Genomic DNA, 22,639 nt, shown 5'->3' on the forward strand with positions numbered 1-22,639 from the left:
AATAATTAAAAATGCCTTTAAGCGCTACTTAAATTATTTAAATGACTCGCTTTTAAATTGTATCAGGCCCTAGCATTGTATGTTCGGCGCCTGGCGGATGTTGTGCCTGCTACGCTCGGTACGCCCGCGTGGGGCCATTAAACAGGCGAGAGCTTAGCGTAAAGCGTTATGTGCCGCTAGACGAATGTACAAGATACTTCCTGGCTACATAAAAGCTTGCGAAATGGCTCATAAAACTTAACACGTGCTTTGTAGTTTGTACTTTTATTTCGTTTTGAGAAGCTACTGATGAAAGCGATATTTTGTCATGTTTTTACGTTCATAGTAAGACTTGAACATTTATACTTAGTTATGTTATGCGATAAAACAAATGATTTTTTATTGCGAATTGATTTCCTAAAGCTAAATGGTTAAGCTCAAAAGCAACAAACGAAAAATATTACCTTAAAAATTTTAATAAAAATAAAATATACGTGGGCAAATAAACTGTATTTGTTCGGAGGCACATTTTCCGTGGCCCAAGGCGGAAGCGCGGTGCATCGGCGATCGATGCACAGAGACTGCGCACTGTGCAGGTCGCTGCTCCCGTGACGTAACGGGGAAACCCGGGACCGTTGGCTCTTGGCCTACCCTACGATTTATTGCCTAAAATGTGCGTTTAGGCTCTTGGTCTATGCCTTATAAAGGACAAGAGTTTTGTTTTAGTCCATGAGGCAGTTTTGGATTTATGAGTTTAGAAAATACAAAAGGACAACAGATTTGCTATAATATTTTTAGTTAATGTTAATTCTTTAATCTTTATATTTTATATGAGCACTACAGCTTTTACCTGCAAGCTGAGGCGTTAAATCATAAGGTGTTTACATATAAATATTAAATACGATACTAAACGTTTACTTACATAAAGCATTATCGCATTATTGTATTTCAATGGTTTTTTACATATTTTGCAACTTATTAATTAAAGCCTCTTTATTATGTCTTCTAAGCTATATTATTTAAAACTTCTCTGAAATCCGTTTTTACCTTTGCTATTTATCCATACAATATCCTCACAAACTTTTACAAAAAAGCTAAGAAGTTACTGAAAATTAGTTTCAGAAAGTTTCCTAATGTTTCTAAATACAAGTTGCACTGTAGTTATAAAATATAACAGTTGCAACTTGCATCTTACTTGTTGTTAAAGAAATTTATTTATTCCGAAACTTATACGGAAAAGTAAGTAAGAGAGTTTTTGTGAAAATATTACAGCAAACTAAAAACTAAGAAGCCTTTTAAAATATATTCTTACATTAAAATAACTATAAGTTTACAAACAAAAAAGAAACTTAAACCTAACATTATCTTGCAACTTGTACACGTGCGTTTAAATGGAAAATATTCATTAACTTGTAATAGCTTCTGACAGGAGTATAAAAAGCGAATAAAAACCAAATAATTAGTCGATTTCTATTGCACAAGCGACCTCCACCACGCTCAAGTTTAAAACGCGAAGATGACGACGGCATGAATCATGCGACCTCACAGCCACTCGCCCATATCTTTTGCTTTGTTATCTTTATTTTGGAATTTATTGTTACTTAATTGTAATACTGTATAAGTCCTACGACTACGCCCATAAATGGATGTTACCCAGAAGAATGATTTGTACTCTGTAGCGGCGTTAGAAGGGTCGACTCTTAGCTACCGCCCGCGCCGGATAGAATGTGGCGCCGAAGGCAAACAAGCAAGCACTACCAGCACTTTGGGCGCCAAAGAAATCTAGCCCAGGGTGCTGGTAGTGTTAAAATCGGCACTGTTTATACCATTCGTGCTCGTGACTAACTTTGACTAGTTATTTATTTCTCCAATTAAACCAAGAGTTAATTTTTTTGCAAGTGCATATTTTCCTATTATAATGTTTATCTTCGTAGCAAGCAGGCATATAATCAATATTATGATTTATGTATGAAACTCATGCTGTATATTGTTAAAGTAAACGTGGATGGAACATGGAACGTGGAACAAATGAAGTGAAAAACGCATCGAAATGTGAATGTCATGGAAGGGTTACTATTAATATAATATCCCATGTGTAATGTAATACACCGATACCTCTGGAATTCATGATGACATCTAATATGTTGTTTGTGGAAATATGTTCATGGGAACACGAGTACAATTTAATACGGCTGATAGTAGTTAATTTCTATATTGATATGGTAATTTTTGTTCAGTATTTTTTCCACCAGGTGTATAAAAATGCTGAACAGTTGTAGCAAAGGCTTCTTCAGAGAGAAGTCCTAATGGGTACATTGCAATGTAACTCGACCTAACTTACCAATGCATTGGTAGGTTAGGTAGAGTTTTTTTTAATGAATGATTTATTTACGAAAACAAAAATGAACATTTAGATAAATAAATATTTTCAAAATTCATAAGTGATGCTAATAGGATTTAAAGAAAACCTACGCCGCTGACACTATTTACATGTTTTTAAATATTATTAGATAAGTACAGACTTCGTCAAGTCTTTGAGGATCCCTGAAGGTTTTCTCTTATTGGTCGGAAACTCGCAATGTCCCAATATCGTCGTAAAAATTGAAAGTCTGCCTAGCGATAATAATCGTTCTCGTATTGTCTGTTTTTTTTTTTTAACTCAATTCCTAATGTAGTAACAGAATATGTTTTTAGTCTAAGTTTTTAGGCTTTAGTTAGCTTCCCTCCCCAAGCATGCAGTTGTCGAAATGTGTGGTTTCCACCACTGCAACTCCTGTGTTGTCAGGATCAACAGTGGTAACCAACCACGAAAACCCTTTGATAGGATCCCAAGGGACAAGCTGTCTTGGGACTCACAGCGAAATTAATCTGAAGAAAGGTAGGAGGAGTAGGAGATATCCATTTTTAGTTAGCTTTATTTAGCTTGACCTTAGTTTCTCTATTCAACAGCGTTGCTGATTGGTTTATATTCTGGCGTTAACCAATCTAAATACTAGTGAATCAATAAACTCTCTTTCAAAAACCTCAAAAGCTGGGCATAGAACCATCTTAAAAATATATAAATATGTCGCTGGTAAAAGTAAAAAGTTGGACTTACCTCCTATTGTCTAGGTAATTGTCGTATTCGTCAGGCATGCTCTTGTCGTCATGCATATCGTAGAGGTCGCTATAGATGGCGGACTCGAGGCGCGCTGGATCCAAGTGGTAGTTCGGGTTCTCGTACGAGAGAAGACCATTCTCTGTGGAGAAAAGTCATAGTTATTATGGAGTTTGCACCAGATTGTTGCCCGTGGTGGGCAACTGGCAGTGAGACTTAATACAATATGAAATGGGTAACGAAGGTGCAGCCATCTAGTATCACCAAACTAGTACACGATTATTTACTTGAGCTGCCGCTTATAAACCTCAAATTAAATCGGTGGCTTTGCTTGTTATGGTCCTCTTAAAACCTAGGTGAATGTGCGATGTAGATATGAAATTATCTACATACTGTATAATATACCTTGGCTCCTATTCTTTACCTCAGATGTAGGATATCATATCAGTAAAGTTATTTATGTGCTATTGTAATGCAAACAGCCTATTTTACTAGACTGTAGGTATCGGTATTCACCTAGGCCATAAGGTAAGTACAGTGTGCGATATTTCTTATAAACAATGTTATAACTTATAACCACCCCTCAGCGCGTGTCCTTCAAAAGTAAGCCGTATAAACTTGATGACTAACTTGCTATGAGTTGTTGCTGAGTTCCTAGAAGTTTTGTTATTAAGTGGAATAAACGAGGACACTTTTACAAAACAAATATTGCGTACCCTTCCACTTTAATTAAACATTTTTGGAAATGCTGTAAATCTTGCTTGAAATAACTGTTAGAGTAATAAAACATATTAATATAATAAAGACACTGTACCCAATACCCATATGGTACACAAATAATAGAAAAGTATCTATTTTATCAGCTTCAGAACTAAGCAACTTCAAAAACTATTAATGTCTTCCAAAGATAGTAGTTTTAACTTATACTGTCTGCTCCTACCACATAAAAACATAGTTTGTTCTCATAAAACTCTTTGAAAAGAAATAGTTAATTTAATAGGTACGTTCTTGCTATAAAAGGCTTAAGGCGAAACCCTGACACGTGTACCTCAGTCGCGTCTCAGAACAATTTCCGGCTTAATGAAAGAACGCATGCCGACACTTGGTGGTTATCCTGAAATGTGACGCCGAAGCCAACCAAGTGCGTCTGCCGCGCGATTTGCTCGGATAAACTGTTGCTTAGGGATGGATACTACGAAATTAAAATAGTAACAGAAGTTTTCTCTTGGAATGATGAATGAATCTTTTGGAATGAGAGCATCTCAGATGTAATTTCATGTAAGAATGTGTTACTATCTCAACTTAGGTACTACAAGCTACACAAATTATTAAGGTTGCCTTTTAATTCTACCATGAAACGAGAGGTTTTTGGATTATTATATCGTATTATTATATTACGATTTAATTGTCTCAGGTGGCAACCCTAGGCCCTTAGTGTTATGAGCACCATAATGGCTCTATAAAATATGGAACATATTGCTCGAGTTAGGGGAAATAGAGCAAGCAATCGGTTTCAAATTGTGCACGATTTGTAATACTGGTTAACATATTGGTATAACGGTTACAATTAATAACACACTTGACATTAATAATTTCTATGTAGCCAATTCTTGAGAATTGATAAACCGCTCTCATATATTATATTTTACCTAGATACTTAATCTTAATATAAGTATTAAGTAGGCACATAATAGTCTATTTATTTGTTTAAGCCTCCAACATCCAGCAGATAAGATAATAATTGCATTATTCTGTTAAATTTCTAGCAACTGTCAGCCCTAAGTGAAAACCTACGTCAAAACAATAAATGGTTCAACATGCGACATCCATTAGGGGGGTATGCTGAATGCATTTCATGAATTCTCTGTTGAACTTGACATACGACATTAAACCGTCATAATGGAACTTTTAATGCTATTCCACTGTGCGTCAAACTCCATTCGCATATTTTTATTCTAATTTCTTAAATCTATTAATATTCTTTTAGAAATGTATGAGTTCCGAGGTGCATTTCAAAATAAATTGGTCAGTTTTCCTTGCGAGAATTCATCATCATTCAGACATTCGCCCTCAGACAAAATTTATCTATTATGGGTACACTACATCTTAAAATTTGGCATTTGTCCGTGAAATCGTAGTATGGTGAGCCAAATCCATATTAAAGACCCATTATAAAGCAATTTGCATAGAATTTTGATCAGGCCTACCGCTTTTTAACCAGTTCATAGTGCTTAAACTCGTGGCTAAGCCTCTCGGCTTAAGCGGGGAATTGACTACCGGGCCGCCCGCTACGGGCCGCCCGTCACGGGCAGGTCTGTCGCATGTCTGCTCGTCAATTCCTAGGTACGGGCACAGACATGCCCGTGGCCCGTGCCCGCAGCCTGCCCGCGAGATCGCATTTTTCCCGCGCGGGCACGGGCAAGTCTGTACATGAATGAAAAAATTTAAACTTTGGAACATAATACAAGACGTAACTAATTTAAACTCTAATAAAACCCCCAATATAGGCCTACTAAATATAAAACACTCGGCTAAAGAATCAGTAGACTACGTTAACGAATATTTTGCAAGTATAGGAAGAAAATTAGCAGAAAAGATAGACGTAACCCATAATTACATACCACTTTCTTGCTCCCACTCTTCTTCATTTGTGCTGCTCGATACTGACCTGATGAAGTTAGACAAACGATGCTAAGCTTAAAATCCGAATCCGACAGCGCACCGGGCTGGGACAACATTACAAGTAAATTATTAAAAAAAAAATTACCCACTCTTTCCCCTATTATCAGCCATCTCGCAATTCTATGTTTTAAAGAAGGTGTATTCCCTCATCCTCTTAAAAAGCTCTCATAACTCCAGTGTTTAAGAACGGAAAAAGAGATGACGTCGAGAATTATAGGCCTATTTCGGTTCTGCCCAGTATATTTAAGGTAATTGAAAAACTAATAAATAAACGTATAATTAATTACCTTAACGAATTTAATATTATCTCTAGTTCGCAGTTTGGCTTTAGACGTAACAAATCTACAGAGGATGCTGTATTGTCCTTAACTTCATTTATCTCTGAACAATTAGATAACAATTTTAAATGCCTTACAGTATTCCTTGACTTAAAATAAGCATTTGATACGTTTTCGGTACCTATCCTCGTTAAAAAACTATAGGCTATAGGCATACGACGTACTAGTCTTAAATTACTGGCTAACTACTTACAGGACCGCGTACAGATGGTAAAAATAGACAACCACGTTAGTAATGCAATTGGTATTACGTATGGCGTACCGTAAGGCAGCGTCTTAGGGCCTACCCTCTTCCTCATTTATATTAATTCCCTAACCAACATGAATTTTAAGAATGGGCGTATTGTTTCATATGCGGACGACACAGCACTAGTCTTTACCGGTGCTTCTTGGGAATCAACATTTAAAGCAGCTAGTGTTGGTCTGTCCAGAGTAGCTGATTGGTTGCGTCTGAATCTTCTCACACTAAACATTTCAAAAATAAATTAAATATGTTTTAGCATAACCGAAAAATCCCAACCTAATTTTAACTTATCATTAGCTATTCATCATTGCGGACAAACTTACTATTTAAATAATTACTGTAGAGTAACGAGAGTCAAGTCTGTAAAATATCTTGGAGTTATGCTGGATCAGGCTCTACGATGGAACTCTCATATTGAGTGCACCTGTAGTCGTATTCGGAAACTTAATTGGATATTTAAAAAACTACGATACGTCACAAACAAAAAATTATTAAATCAAATGTATCTTTCCTTAGGGCAGTCAATAATTGGATACTGTATTACGGCTTGGGGCGGTGCTAGTTACGATAAATTCATAAACATCGAAAGAAGCCAACGTTGCTTGCTGAAAATAATGTATCGTAAGCCGTATCGTTTCCCTACTGAAGAACTCTACTCCTTGTGCAAACTTTTGTCTGTGAGAAAACTCTACGTGCTATCTCTTCTCTGGTTCTTAGATGTCATAAATACTTACCTCTTGAATTCATAACCAATACCACATGGCGAAATAAAGGAAGTTGCAGCTACTATTAAGACAAACACAACCTTTGCTCAAAGACAGTATAAATCAATCTCGGTTCACATATACAATAAAGTAAATAAATTTCTTGATATCTATTTGGTCTCTTATCAAACCTGTAAAAAAATGGTACAGACATGGCTACTTACTAAAACGTATACAGAAACTGAAGCACTACTCAAATATCTGGTAATCTAATTTTTTTCTCTTTTAATACATTTAATATAAATAACACACACACACACAATTAAAATATTGTTATAACTTGCTTGTTTGTAAATCTTTTCTGAAATGTATTTTACACTACTAATAGTTATGGAAAGGCGAGTTCACCTGACACAAGTGTCTCAAGACACTTACTAGGCAGATCTCATCTCTTTTGTATATTATGTAACAAAATTGTGAAATAAGGAAATAAATTATTATTATTATTATTATTATAAGAATGGTCGCGACGGGCGGCCCGCCGTCATTCGCGCCTTGGAGAGCGACTGGACTACTGGAGTGCATTTAAAATAATATTGTAAAAAATACAAACACTAAACTTAGGAATGAAGGAACAAGAACAATTTTGACATTCGTTTATTTCCATTTACCTGTCTACCGTATCCTTGTTTGTAGAAAGTTAAAAGCAAGGATTACATGAACACCGATCTACCTAATGCCGCTAATACAGCGAACTTATTGAAAAATCCAAAGAAATCAATGCCGATGCTGATCTATCATTTGTTACAAAGAAGATTGAGTCCATGAGTTCACGGCCGTGCTTGCCTGTTCTGTGTGTGTTCAATAGGGGCAAGCGGCAGACTTGTGCCAGACCGGGCGGCCCGCGGGCAGCCCGGTCGTGAATTCCCCGCTTTACGGTTACTGATACGAACTTTGACATCTATAGGTACGTATTATAATGTTATGGGTTTTGTCAAGGAGATTTTGGAATTCGCGTATTTTTTGGAGTGCTGAAATTTCCATTCCTGGAAGAGGATGATCATGGCACCACGCTAGTGACTGACAGATTGCAGTACGTAATTTTGAAAGGGCGTTAGTCATGTTAATGGCTTTTGGTGATCACTCTCACAACTCTTAACATTAAATCTCCTCTTCACGTTTGACCAGTATGGCCAGCTGGTGTAGATCTCATAAGATGCACAATAGACGTTGATCATTGTCGTGTATTAGACCATCATGGACCAACGTGTAGAGCCTTACAAAAGTGGCTGTCACCTTCAAGGCTGGTGATAATATCCCTTCTGTCTGGCGATATCTACCGACGTATAGTAGTGGAGGAGCCGCTATCGATCCGGTCCGACCTTCGCCGCGCGGGCATTCCGGCCACGTCCGCGACTGTCATAATACCGGCTCCTGCATACGCCGGACAACTCCTATTAATCATGTTAGCCTGGTAACTTTGGAGCCAATTTGTGTGGCACTAATGATAGTTCCTAAGTACTTAGGAGTTCCTGTAGCATAATCTCTAATGCAGGGGTGTGGCGAATTTTCATGAGGAAAGGCAATGACGGTATTGTTAAATAGTAATGCTATTCGATTATGTCACTGGAAAACTATTTGAACTTCTTTCGACTTTAAGGGCCTGTTTCACCACTTCCTGATAAGTGCCGAATAGGCTATCCACCACTTAACTTGGCAGAGAGAGTATGGAGAATCTGTCAAAAAAGTTGTGAATAGCCTATTCGCCACTTTATCAGAAAGTGGTGAAACAGGCCCTAAATGTCTAGATTTCTATAAATGTACCGAGATAATATTATTTTTTTATGAAAATTGCAGCATCAGCACATTTTATAACTAGATGGAATCTTGATATAAAGCAAGTGTTATTAACGTCCATTTGTGAAATAGGACAAGTCGGTGCTCCAAAGAGCCTCATTTGGTTCCTTTGGCGTAGCGTATCGTCGCGCGTCGGAAAACTCTCCTCTAACCTCAATTATTTCTTTATACTGAGCCTTAACACACGCCTTAGCCTCCTGTATGCGAGTAATTAGGACAAGTTAAGCCTTAGACTTGTTGATGGTATGGCTTAATGTTAAAAAAATGATAATTTTGAATTCATTAACAAAGAAATTTATTCATAAGTTAATGAAGCTCATATCTGATTTGCCAACTGACACAGATATAATATTTAAAAATATATCCACAGCCGAACATAGAACCTCCTCCTTTTTGCAAGCCGGTTAAAAAAAGCAATATGGAATGGAGGGGCAAGATGGGTTACCTAAGAATCTGATAAACGGAGGCAGATTTGCAGAAATCGCCGCAACAGTAGTTGCAATTCAATTGTAAACACACGCTATGCACGGAACTTTAGGTGTCCATCTTGCCCAACCATTACCGCGTGATTACCACCATACTTGATTGTGTCTATCAAATACTATCTGTCCCGGCAACTTTGTTATGTCATAAAATAATTTACCTGTTTTCCTGCTTTTCTCTTAAAGTTTTTTTCCGATTTTTTTTTCTATAGACCTCACGAAGCCCGAGACCTTTCCAACGAATGCAAAACCGTGAAAATCGGTTCGTGCGTTCTGGAGTCATAGCGTCAGGAAGGAAAATCCGACTTATTTTTATATATTAGATTTCAACACAGACAGATATTATTATGTATGTAAACAAAAAAATAGGTACTCACTCTCGCGTTTATGCAATCCCATCTTGAAGTGCTATTTCAACAAGCGCAGTGAAACATAGTGTTGTGCCGCGAATACACTTAACTTTCTATCACATCACTTTCGACCCATCACTATTCTGTACCAGTCCAAAGAGTGACTGACGAAATGATAGTCAATTACCTAAACGTTCCAAATTCGGAGACAAAACGTGAGGTTTACATAACTGAGTGGTAACTGAATATTAATGATAATCATTGTATTAATTAAATTGGGAAACACTGTGTTATAGATAGTATAATCTATCAATAAGTAGTTGCAATAAAGGCAAGATGGTTAGGTATGACGGATGTTTGGTTATGTTATCGTTTGGCAATAAAAACAGACAGAGATGAAAAATATGTTTCTAAAATAGGGTTTATACTTCACTATCGTACTGTACAAAATAATAAATTATAAATGTGTGTAAAATAATCTACTCTACTTTCGTTCAACAATATCACGTAGAAGACACTCCTAGGTCACAATCTAATTTACATATGCAAAACAAATATTGGCTTTTCAGAATTAAAATCTTTTCTCTTTGTATTTAAGTTTTATATTATTAAGCTTCGTACTACACAAAAGAAAGTAAATTATACCTATTACGTTAATAAAATGAGGGTGACTAGCTCATTGACCATGACTAGTTCAGGGTCAGAAGCGCGACTCACATGGGTAATGCGAAGTGTTAATATTATAATTCTTATGGTTAAAAAAAATAAAGAGAAACTTTGTAATTTCCAAAGGACTCTACGCTCATACCAATAGAGAATAAGCGTACTTATTGCTTATCCATAACATGGAAACCAATTTTCGCAAAATGAAGCGAAACAATAACAAAAATAATATAAGTTTATGAATATTAAAAAAAAATAGTTTCTAGGTTAATTTTAGGAGTACGATACGCTCTAACTTGCAGGCAAATCAGAGTACTTATATGCTGAAGCAGCTGAACCTATGCCTATAGTAGGAATGAATCATTATGGAATCTAATTTTCGTTACTAAAACGTAAAGCAATACTGTTTATTTTCTTAATTAATTTAGTTAGGAACTAAAAGAAGTCGTAGAAACGCATTTAAGCGTGTCTCTGCCGAATTATGGCTTCTCTAATACGCATAATTGCGACGATCCAACGGCGGACTGTCGGCAAAGTACTTTAATTGTAGGTACTTATATTAGATGGTACTTAAACGTAACGCAAAATGTGACAAACTTTGTAAAAATCTTTAGGACTAAACAAAACGGATTGCGACTTGACGATGCAAATAAAATCGGCCAAGGGGAGTCGGACTCGCGCACGAAGGGTTCCGCACTGATACAGAGCAAAAATAGGATAAAACTTGTGTTTTAAAATTTATTTTAATGTTATTATTAAATATTTAAGTACACATATAACAAAAAAATAATGTGTGAAAAATTCAAGTGCCTACCTCTTGTCATTATTGATATAGAGCGAAAAAGGCCGAAAAATCACGTTTGTTAAATGGGAGCCCACCTGAAATATTAATTCTATTTTGTTTTCAGTATTTGTTGTTATAGCGGCAACAGATATACAAAATCTGTGAAATTTTCAGAAGACTAGCGTAGTGGTTTTTGAGATACAGCCTGGAGATACAGACGGACAGACAACGAAGTCTTAGTAATAGGGTCCCGTTTTTAACATTTGGGTACGGAGCCCTAAAAAGCAATACAATGCGTGATTCCGCATGACATTTCAACTTTGTATCGTTATACAACGACGTATTGTCGCGTAATGCGTTGCGTCTTACAACATTTCGTTTGCAGTGTGAACTGTGAACTAGCCCTATTATAAAGTATGTAGCAATTGAGAATACAGCCGATTATTGTTTCAAATTAAATGTTCGTACTTTGTACAAGGTTGTAATTTGGAACACGTAGTCGACCATGTCTCCGCTACCAGTTGTTTCGTTGTAATAGGTTGTATGTTTAAAATATTTAGAAAAACATTTAAGTAATATTGTAAATTGCATCTATACATCTATACATCTATTCTATACATTCTATACATTCTATACATCTATACATCTATACATCTATACATATAAATAAAATTGGAGTGTCTGTTTGTAATATTGAAAGAACCGTTTTTAACTAGATGCATATGAATGTATACAGGGTACATACACCAAAACAACATTTTTTACAATTTTTGTCTGTATGTCTGTCTGTCTGTCTGTCTGTTTGTTTGTTCCGGCTAATCTCGTAAATGGCTGGAGCGATTTTGACGGGACTTTTTTTGGCACATAGCTGATGTAGTAAGGCATAACTTAGGCTATTTTTTAACCGACTTCCGAAAAGAAGGAGGATATATTTCACTTTTTTTATATGGGTTCGCGGACAACTCGATTTCCAAAATTCTTTTGTTGTTGTATGAGATGTAGCCCGAATTTGGTAACATGATTACAAAAGCGGTGATCTGATGATGCAATCCATGAGAAATCGTCAGGACTGCTTAAAATTTATATGAAAACATATAGTGATTTTACGTTTTTCTGAAGGATTTTAAGCTTAAACTACCAAAAAATAAGAATTTGCGCCGAAGTACACCATGGTTCCGAAGATGCTGTAGAGAACTCTTGAATCCTTATAGATAAATGTTCGGCAATTTCGGCGTTGTTTCAACAACTAAAAGCATATTATTATGTCAATGTGTCAATAATACTAATCATCATCATCACTATAATTATGCCATGAATCATCACATTATTATCAAAAATCTTGCCTTTGATTATAATAATATTATTGTTCCACCGTTTGTTGACTGATTTTCAAAACTCTTTTGTTGCTATTTTTTTTTATGAAATAAGGGGGCAAACGGGCAAACGGGTCACCTGATGGAAAGCAACTTCCGTCACCCATGGACACTCGCAGCATCAGAAGAGCTGCAGGTGCGTTGCCAGCCTTTTAAAAGGGAATAGGTTAATAGGGGAGGGTAGGGATGGGAAGGGAAGGGAATAGGGGACGGTAGGGAAGGGTAGGGTAGGGGATTGGGCCTCCGGTAAACTCACTCACTCGACGAAACACAGCGCAAGCGCTGTTTCACGCCGGTTTTCTGTGAGATCGTGGTATTTCTCCAGTCGAGCCGGCCCATTCGTGCCAAAGCACGGCTCTCCCATTTAGTGTTTAGATATATTTTTTGGGACACACATAGACGCGTCAACTATTTCTGTATGCAATCTTCATAATTTTTTACTCCGTAGCAGCTAACTTTAGCGCAATTTCTATGTGCAATTTACCGTTTTTTTGTAGATCTATAAATGACCTAAAAAGTATTAAATAATTCATATTCGGTGCTCAGTATTTCTGTTCTCAGTCTTCATTATTTTGAAGTCGGTACCAACTACCGGCTAATCTAATCACCAGTTCCATGACAAAATATAACTGCAACTTTTAATATGACTGGTACCGACTTTAAATTATTAAGATTGAGAACAGACATACTAAGTACCTACAGAATATGAATTATTAATTAATACTTTTTAGTTCATTTAAGAAAATTACTATTGTCGTTACCTTGGAAGTCGGTTTCAATTTTTGTTTAAAAATAATAATTTTACTCTTATTCGTTATCCTTAAGATTTTCTTTACAGTATTGGCGTTACTATTTGTGTAAGAAGGGGAAACATTCTTTTTTTTTTCTTTATTTATCACATTTTGCTGACGCGGACGAAGTCGCGGGCAACAGCTAGTCTTTTATAAAAATAATTAATAAATAATTGTAACATTTTAAAGTTTGATTAGTAATTAATAAAATATACTAAAGTGTAAAGATCGTAAGCGTAAAATAACAAAACAATAATAATTGTAGACTTCAATTCTCAAACAATGATGATGATTAATAATTATAATTATTAATTAGGTCTCAACAGCTTATCTACCGCAATATTACCGAAATTAGGAATTTTTCGGAAACATCTTTCTCACATGTTATTGTTGAGGTACTTAATATTGCACAAATATTCTATTTTTTCCCATTCGTGGGAACATTATTGTAAAAGATCTTCTTATGCATTTTTTCTCTAAATATGTGTACACTGACCTGTGTGTCATAAAAAGTGATATGCTTAGCTTTGAAAAGCTGAAAGGCAAGCCGTAAAATGTTTACGAGATTACAGAGGATTTACCTATATAAAATCTTTATGACATGCAGCAGGAAGAACAACATTGTAAAACAAGCCTCTTCTTTAATATTCTCCTTCATTATAGCTGTAGAATCATGTAAATTGTAATCTCTATTTTATACGTGGGAGAGCCATGCTTCGGCACGAATGGGCCGGCTCGACCGGACAAATACCACGTTCTCACAGAAAACCGGCGTGAAACAGCGCTAGCGCTGTGTTTCGCCGAGTGAGTGAGTTTACCGGAGACCCAATTCCCTTCCCTATCCTCCCCTATTCCCTTCCCTTCCCATCCCTACCCTCCCCTATTACCCTATTCCCTCTTAAAATGCTGGCAACGCACCTGCAGCTCTTCTGATGCTGCAAGTGTCCATGGGCGACGGAAGTTGCTTTCCATCAGGTGACCCGTTTGCTCGTTTGCCCCCTTATTTCATAAAAAAAAAGCTGCAAGGATCTCGTGGTAAACAAACTAAACAGCTGACACTTAAAATTACGTACTTAAGAGATATAGATATAAATTCGGCCAAATTCAAGATTAAACTACTGAAGTGTAGTGGTAGGCAACACGTAGGACGGAGGTCGAGAAACGTTTCTGTGAAGTGACACATTAGTTCTGATTTTGACCTGAATATCCTTGTGCGAGTGTTTGAGATTTGAGAGTCACTACTTGTATGTCCGTGTACAAGTCTTTATGGCTACAGAAGTAACACAGAGTCAAGTAGTTCCAACAACTAGTATGTTATTACATACTAGTATGTTATAACAAAGTACTGTTCTAGTTAAGTATCATATTATTATCTGCAGTAGATCAAGGGTAATGATAGGAAACGACGCATGACGGATTAGTTATTTTATGTTCAGATCTGACGAAGGTTTCCACCCACACTATCCTTCACCTTTTCAACTGTTTACTAATCCAGACATGACTTAAATCATACTTATCCATTAGCCGACAATGATTTATTAATTATGCCTATGTCTGTTTAACTATTGTTATGTCTACAGACAGTCATTAAGTTTCTATAGTCATATTTTAGTATCTTATTTTGGTCACGACACACGACTTAGTTCGCGTAGATTATAAAATAATACTGTCACTTGTAAGTAAGTATTCCTTTAAATCTGAATGTATGAAAAAATACTTCCAAACGATTTTCTGAATTTATTCGGATGTGTGTAATTTAATAAAAATTGTAGTTTGTGTGATATGTTTCAGATATCCAGATCACAGATGTTACAACTTACAAATCGTGTGAGACTATTGCTCGGATTTTTACTCTCGGTTCGCGTGACACGATTTTGTAATGTATGTAAAGTGTAAACTACACATAGTAACAGGGAAAACAGATGTCCGTCATCGCATTGTCAGCAGTTGAATGGCCGCCGTGCTCCAGATACTCGTGTATTATTCAGGAGATCCAGAGCGGACGAGCTCAGCTGCAGATTCGCCATAAAAGATAATACTCGCGCCAAATTGTGTGCACAAAATTATTTTGTATAATGCCTTGTTCAGTCATTGCGCCCCCGGAATATTCCTAAAATTATTATTTGAAGTCTCCTCCTGTTTACTAAAGTACTCCTATTTAATTAATATTTAAGAAGTAGCAGCACTTCCCACATTTTACTTTTGTAAGTAAAATATAAATTATGAGGCCTTTTAGTTTGTGCAAAATGTTTGCCATTTTACGACCCAAATCGGTCGCTCTTTAAAATCTGGAGCGGAAAACTTTTATATTGAATCGAGAATACTTTAAAAATCGTGACGTAAGCAGTAAGTAGAGTAAATGGGTTAGGAAGGGGGTAACACGCACAGCCGCGGGGGAGGGGGAGGGGGGCAGATCAATCATTATACTGTTTACGCAATTTATTACGAACCATCCATCATTCCCCTCTTTTGGGTCACTTACTCGATATGTTTGAATAAAACTCATTTATATAAAATACTGGTGGTAATGAGCATCGTTGAGGAAACCGAACGTATAAAATTACAGGGCCACATCAACACCTCAATACATCATTACCTATCATTATCATTACCGTCGGTGTCATTATTTTAATGATAGTAATGATCTAATTCATCGTGGTCTATTCGTCAACGTGAATTGACATTCGCAAAGTTAATGTTCTAATTTAGGACTTTATAGCTTACAGCCTACAAGCTCTAAGGCTTTCTCGTTGAGTTGTATATAAAATTCAGCTTAACCCTACGGCGATTGTGCTAATTCCAAGTAAACGTAGACTAAAACTAGCAATAAACGAAACCAACATTTTGTTATAATGCATCGTAATTTTGTCAACAGCAACTCTAATAGGTAGGTGTCATGTCAATATCACGTGGTGCATGTCAACAACAATGTGCTGGTGAAATTGTCTCTTTATTCAGTTGTACCATAGACTTATAATATATACTGTCGTAGCATTATAGGTTTATGAGTTGTACGATGAGTTTTACCATATTTTGATCTATGACATCCTCTCATTTATTTTAAATAATTTCTTCGCGGGTCTATACATATTGACAGCCTTAGCTTGTCCCTGAGATCGTGACTGAGTTGGTGGCCTCTGTCGTGGTAGTGGAACAAAATATGTCCTGGCCCGGGGGCCAGGGGCCAGGGGCCAGTGCCCATTAAAAAAGAATTACATTATAATCAACCTTCACGAATGAACTAACATTATTTTATTCTATCAATTAAAGTAATTAAAGATTTAACACGATAACTACTTTGCTTACTAAATAATGCTTTTACTGTAGATCAATATAAAAGTTAGTCATGAATGGTATTTCATGATTTGGTTACGTTTTAACCTTGAAACTAACGTTCTTTTCCCATTAATTAGAGTGCTATTTCCGTGTTTATAAAACAATTAAATAATTACTACAATCATTCATTTATTTAAACCACTCTATACCACTCATATACCACTGTTGATCCTGGCGACATAGGAGTTGCAGTGGTGGGAATGTGTGGTGGGCCTTTTGCCCGTTAAAAAAAATCATTCATTTATAATTGGGTGCTTAAAAAGATGAATTTAGATTTCGGTACGTTTCTATAAAGTTGAACTGTCGTGGAAGTATTATCCAGCTGTGACATTTTATATGCGGTTATTGTTTGTTTTGGTATGCGTACGGTTGGAGTTAATTGATAATAATATTGAATTTTCCAGAAAGATTAGAGTTAATGTCACGCTGTTACGGGTTGGTGAACCTAATTAACATTAATTTGTCATGCTAGTTTTGTGTTAGGATGCAGGTTTTTGATATGTATGACCCCAGACTAAGCCCGGCCGCACATTGTCCGAAATTTCTGATCAGAAACAGTTGAACGTCCGCGCTGTCTCTTACATTTTGTACTGAGCCGAGTGAGCTCGAACTCGCCGGAAGGATATTTCGGATAGTGTGCGGGGTGGCGGTCCGGCGAAATTCAACTGTTTCTGATCAGAAGTCGGACAATGTGCGGCCGGGCTAAATAACATTGATCCCTTAAGTGTGCACTGTGCACTTGATTTTATCTCAGAACTACCTACATCAAAACTCACAAAAAAGCTGAAAAGGCGTTTGTTGCTTTTTGATCATTAGTATATTATTTATAATTAACTTGATTTATTTAGAAATGATACGGCATTTTTCATCGAAATTGTTGCCGTTAACGCGTGAAAACGAAATTTTAATTTTCACAAAGGCGCCCACTTAAACGTAGTCATAAACGTCACTTTCTAAGAAATAAAATAAGTTTACGCTGCATGACTTTAGTGGTGTATGCATTATGTAGTTGTTTATTTTTCTTTTCTTTCATTTTGAAGTACTTTTACTGAGGTTCACTTTTAAAATGTTTTGTTTAAAAACTATGTAAATAAAAACTGCTTAGATTACGATTAACCAAATAATTATTTATTGATAAATACAGATTCGTTATAAGTTGCATTATTTTTGCACTAAAGGTGTTCAAGCTATATTATTTTTCACCTTCTCTACTTTTTTATTCCAAATTCATCTGCCAATTACATGGTCGTATTTCCTTATTTAAATAGAGGGCAATTTCACAATTCGATAACGGTCTCAAATCGAATAAAATAAACATAAACGAAGAAAACACGAAACGAAAGCGAACTGTAATGAGAATACAAACTATTGATTCCATAGCCGATACAATTATATAACGTGAGTCGACATGTTTAGCATATGACCGAAAACTGTTTACATAAGCTTTTACCAGGTTCACGTCTTTACGCAAAACTATACTTTCTTTTGACACTTTCCGAAGATATGTGTAATCGAACGCGAATGAAAATGTATCGAAAACATAATAAAATGGTCTGTTGGCGAAGTAGGTATCATCAAATAAACAATAAAAATATAAAGTACCAATGCGAATCAAAACTAATAAAAATATTTAAATTGCGAATAACTCTACAAACTCTACATTGTCTTTGTTGAAAAGTTATATGCAGACAAAGACAAGAAACCTGAAATGGTTATACGGAGCCTTGTTATTATTACTAATAAAAGGGTTAAGAAGAAGGTCTTTAAAAAATAAAACGATTTTGACATGATCCTTCAGGATTTGCACGTAGAGGTTAATGCTACGAACCGCTACGACGCGATGCGTTGCGCTGCGCTACGCAAGTCTATGTGTTGCTATTATTATGTATTTGGAACATAAGTTTACTATTTCTAATTTGTAATTTTATTCAGTTCTAGTAGTAACCACTAACCATTCATATTTTAATCATAAAATTCTGTTCAACTTTTGCAACAAAAATAATAAATTTTAAAAATGCGATTTAAATTAACTAGTATATTCACTTTCATTAATTACCATTAAAAATTATGATAACTTTAAATAATATCTAATGCTATAAACAATTTTTTACTAATTTGATATCAATAGTTCTTTACGTAAGTGAATAAGGTTTTTTAAACCTTTGTTAATAGTTTGTTGGCACTGTATTATGTAATAATATTTATTAATGAAGCATGAATATCAAAACTAAATTCCAAGCTCTTGAAATATAAAAAGTGTATACAGTAACAGCATAATAAGTTAACTAACAATTAATTGTTATTATACTGCTTTGCGGCAAAAACAAAATGAGCTCAATACCTCACTCGTTTTAACTCTATAATACAGTAATTAACTTAATTTAATCACAATGAGTCACGTTAAATCAAATAAAAACGTTAAACAAACACTCGTTAAAATCTTATTGACCTACAGACAAACTTAAAATTATTCATAAATACCACTCCGTTACACAAAACCTCACGCGATGTCTCGATGTATCAACGATTAAAATATAGATTACAAAATCATTCGCAGCACTTTAAATGTCACTAAAATACAGAGTAAAAATTCAACCATAGACAGTAGCGGAGCCGCGCGCGTTTGGCTGAGGACTGGCCGCAGCGGCAAGAGGGAGGGGGAGAGGGCGCTCGCCCTTTTTACTCTCCCCATACAAAGTTCCACACAGCTGATTTTATAATAAAAACTTTTTGGTCCTAGTTTCTATTGTCTCTGGCCATAACCGTTCCTTTGAATGGCCGTTCATTTGTTACGTTGCCCTTTTATTGCACTTCTACTTTTAGTTTTATTAGATGCGTTAATCTTGCGAATGTCGTAGAAAAATCTGCACGATTTTCATTGTAAGCTCACTTCTAAGACTGTTAACGTTTTTTATTTAAAATTGAATTTGGAATATGTGAGATAATGTAACCTTTTTGTGAGAATATTTTCGGAGAAGTAATTAAGATACTCATGGGAAGTGACCTGCAACAGACATACAAAATAAAAAAGAACATTCCCTATAATATGGTCAGTCTGTGCAGGGTTACAAAATGACTCACAGACGTTAATAATTACAAAATGTTGAGACTTTAAAAATAAAAAATAAACCTCTTTGGACCTGGCCATTATGTGATTCTTATCTATTTCTGTATAACTATAATGGAACGCATTCAGTAGGACAGGTGCAGATAATTCAGGCCACAGCGCATATTGATCTAGCCGACAGCTAGGATAATCTGTGCTCGGACGAGTCCGGGGGATTTACAAATTGTATAATAGCTACGTGAGGCTTCGCATAGACAATCAACCTACATTCCATAAGCATTATGTGCGTTACAGGTCAGCTTCTAATGCTAAGTACTCACATACGGTTTTGCTCGATAGTTTTACTCCGAATCGAAGGAATTGACATATTTGACATATTTAATTCCATCGAGCCGGCTCGAAGCGAGCCTTCGAGCTGTCAGTTTTGCAGTCCACACGATGGTTATTGCTCCATTTGGAGTTTAGCTTTACATCATATTGTAATGTTGTAGGATATCTTTTCAAAAGCTAGTAATTTTTCCGAGGATCCGACAATATGTACAGTAGAAAGCATACCGAAAAGAAGTATGTGTTATTCCAAAACTTCCAAACTCTAAGTTTCTGATAAGTGCTGGATAGGCTATCCACCACTTGACAGATAGAGTATGGAGAATCTGTCAAAATAGTTGTGGATAGCCTATCCGGCACTTTATCAGGAAGTGGTAAAACAGGCCATTAATCTTCTTAAATTTTCTAATTTGAATTCTAATTCAATAAAATCTGTTCAGCAGTTTTGCTTAGAAACTAACAAAAAGTCCTCAGAAAAATTTGAATAGCATCAGAAATAAGTATTATACTTTACCTACATACAAAGTTAAAATAATAAATGAGGAGTTTTGTTACTGCAGCACATTATATTTCCAGTTTACCTACTATTATACTATATTGTAACCTAAGTAATAAGTAGCTTAGATATTATAATTTATGACGTCCAATAAAAATTAACATTCTATTTTTAAGTAAGTAATACCAACTTTTGCGGAGATAGGTCTAGTAATTTAAAATTTCAGTTCGAATATTTCAGTATTACGACGATAGAAATTATATTTCAACGCAAAGAATTTATATTTTCTTTGGAATTAAGTATATTACTTTTCAAGTTCATTGGAATTATGGCAGTTCATCGTTCGAAATATGATCGAGATGAGAGATCGAGCGAATTCCATAGGGACACTGTGGAAAAGTAAGTGTAAGTAGTAATATCGTGCGCACAGTTTTAGTATATTGTGGTCATAGTACCTATGTATAATGTATATCCTTAGTGATTATAGAAAAAAAACTAAAAAAAATGGTTTTATATTATTTAACAGTTTTGATATTCAATATATTAAGTAATCTAGTTAGTTTCTAACAGTCTTCAATTATGTAGTACTACTCCTAGATATTCTGTAAGAATCTTGGTTATTTGAACGCAGTTCCATCGCATAGCATTATGTTTTATAAAAACCATAACTCACTCTCAACAAGAAAAGAATTAATTAGATACGATGAGTCAACACAAACTCCGAAATCAAAAAAGCCCATTACTATTCGTGAAACGTCACTTCTAAGTAAGGCACGTATGAAAAGGTTTCTTTGGAACAGGTAGAGAACATGCAAATGTCAAAAGGTCGTTGATCCCACTGAAAGTGCTACTCATTTCGCAAATCCTTCACATCCATACGCATGCTAATTAAAACTGTCGAGCGAAGGTTAGTTTTTGTGTTTCCATCAAAATGTTGGTGATAAATGGCAGGGTCGCCATGCAATGTGCAGGCTTCGGGGAGACTAATAAAAGAGAGTTGTCTTCGCGAAATATGTCTAATGACTGAACTTATTAATTACTTAACCTAACTTATATAGGAGGGAGGCGATACACACACTACAAAGTAAGTACATACTGAAATAAAAGTAATATTTACAAGATATAAACTATATTATTAAACAAATAAACGCTGAATATCAAGGTTTACTTAAATTAACTTAATTTTATTTTTACAACAAATGAGGTATCTTAGCAAGATAAAACGCTAATTAGAACACAATTAGGCCTAGTTCTATTTTTTGTTAGGACCTGTTAATTACTGGCTGTAATCATTATTACTATCTATATCATGATGAAATACTAGCTTAAATTTTCAAATAAGTACTTTTAGGTCTTAGATGCAGTAATAAATAATTATCTATGCAGCTCTATGTTGAACCTAATCTGATAACATTGTTATAATCCGTTTTTTTTTTCACATTTAATTTCATCCATAATAAACACACAGCAATCAATATCTTATACCAAGTAACTAATTAAATAGTAATAAACGAATTGAGCAGTAGCTACTTATGCGTGCGTTTGGCCAAAACAAGGCAAATTACACAATGCATTGTGTAAAGGCGTCTGGCGTGCTCTACTGCACATAGCTCGTTACTACACTGCTAAATTATGGTGCACAGTAGTTACTGCAGCGCAATGTGGATTAAGATACAACAATAATTAATTACGTATTCTTAACGTTACCGAAAATAAGTATTAAAATGACAGCATCTTAATATGTTAAGCACTACGAATAATAAAAACTAAAGAAGCAATAAAACAGTAACGTTTTCAGATATCAAATATTATTACAGGATAGTCACAACAAATAGGTTTAAAAAGCGTTACGAATACTCAGCTGAAAAATTTGTCTGCTTTCTGCATTATGTACCTACTTAGTACTTGTAAATTGTATTTATACACTGCGCTCGAGCTGCAAGGAATCAGTAAAGCTCTACCCACACCTTCTCCCACAGAATTCGTTATTCTAATTTCTCCGATCTTTCATACAGACTGTTAGTTCTAGCAAATATATTCTATCTAAACCAGCCATTCTTAAAGTGAGC

At 35.5% G+C, this 22,639-nt stretch overlaps 1 protein-coding gene across 5 annotated transcripts in view; it reads right to left on the minus strand.

Annotated features, from left to right (window-relative positions):
- The window catches only part of LOC121726692 (protein Fe65 homolog), a 59,347-nt gene that overhangs the window by 21,034 nt on the left and 15,674 nt on the right, over window positions 1-22,639 (minus strand). For 2 of the 5 annotated variants that reach the window (XM_042114177.1, XM_042114175.1), the window contains exon 3: window positions 3,077-3,218. In XM_042114177.1, the coding sequence (XP_041970111.1) occupies window positions 3,077-3,218 (142 nt within the window). Of the gene's footprint in view, window positions 1-3,076; window positions 3,219-9,760; window positions 9,975-19,161; window positions 19,303-22,639 lie in introns of those variants that run through there. The other 3 variants (XM_042114180.1, XM_042114179.1, XM_042114178.1) reach the window with 3 other exon arrangements.

Source organism: Aricia agestis, chromosome 4 (assembly GCF_905147365.1).
Source record: "Aricia agestis chromosome 4, ilAriAges1.1, whole genome shotgun sequence".
Classification (NCBI taxonomy): Eukaryota; Metazoa; Arthropoda; class Insecta; order Lepidoptera; family Lycaenidae; genus Aricia; species Aricia agestis.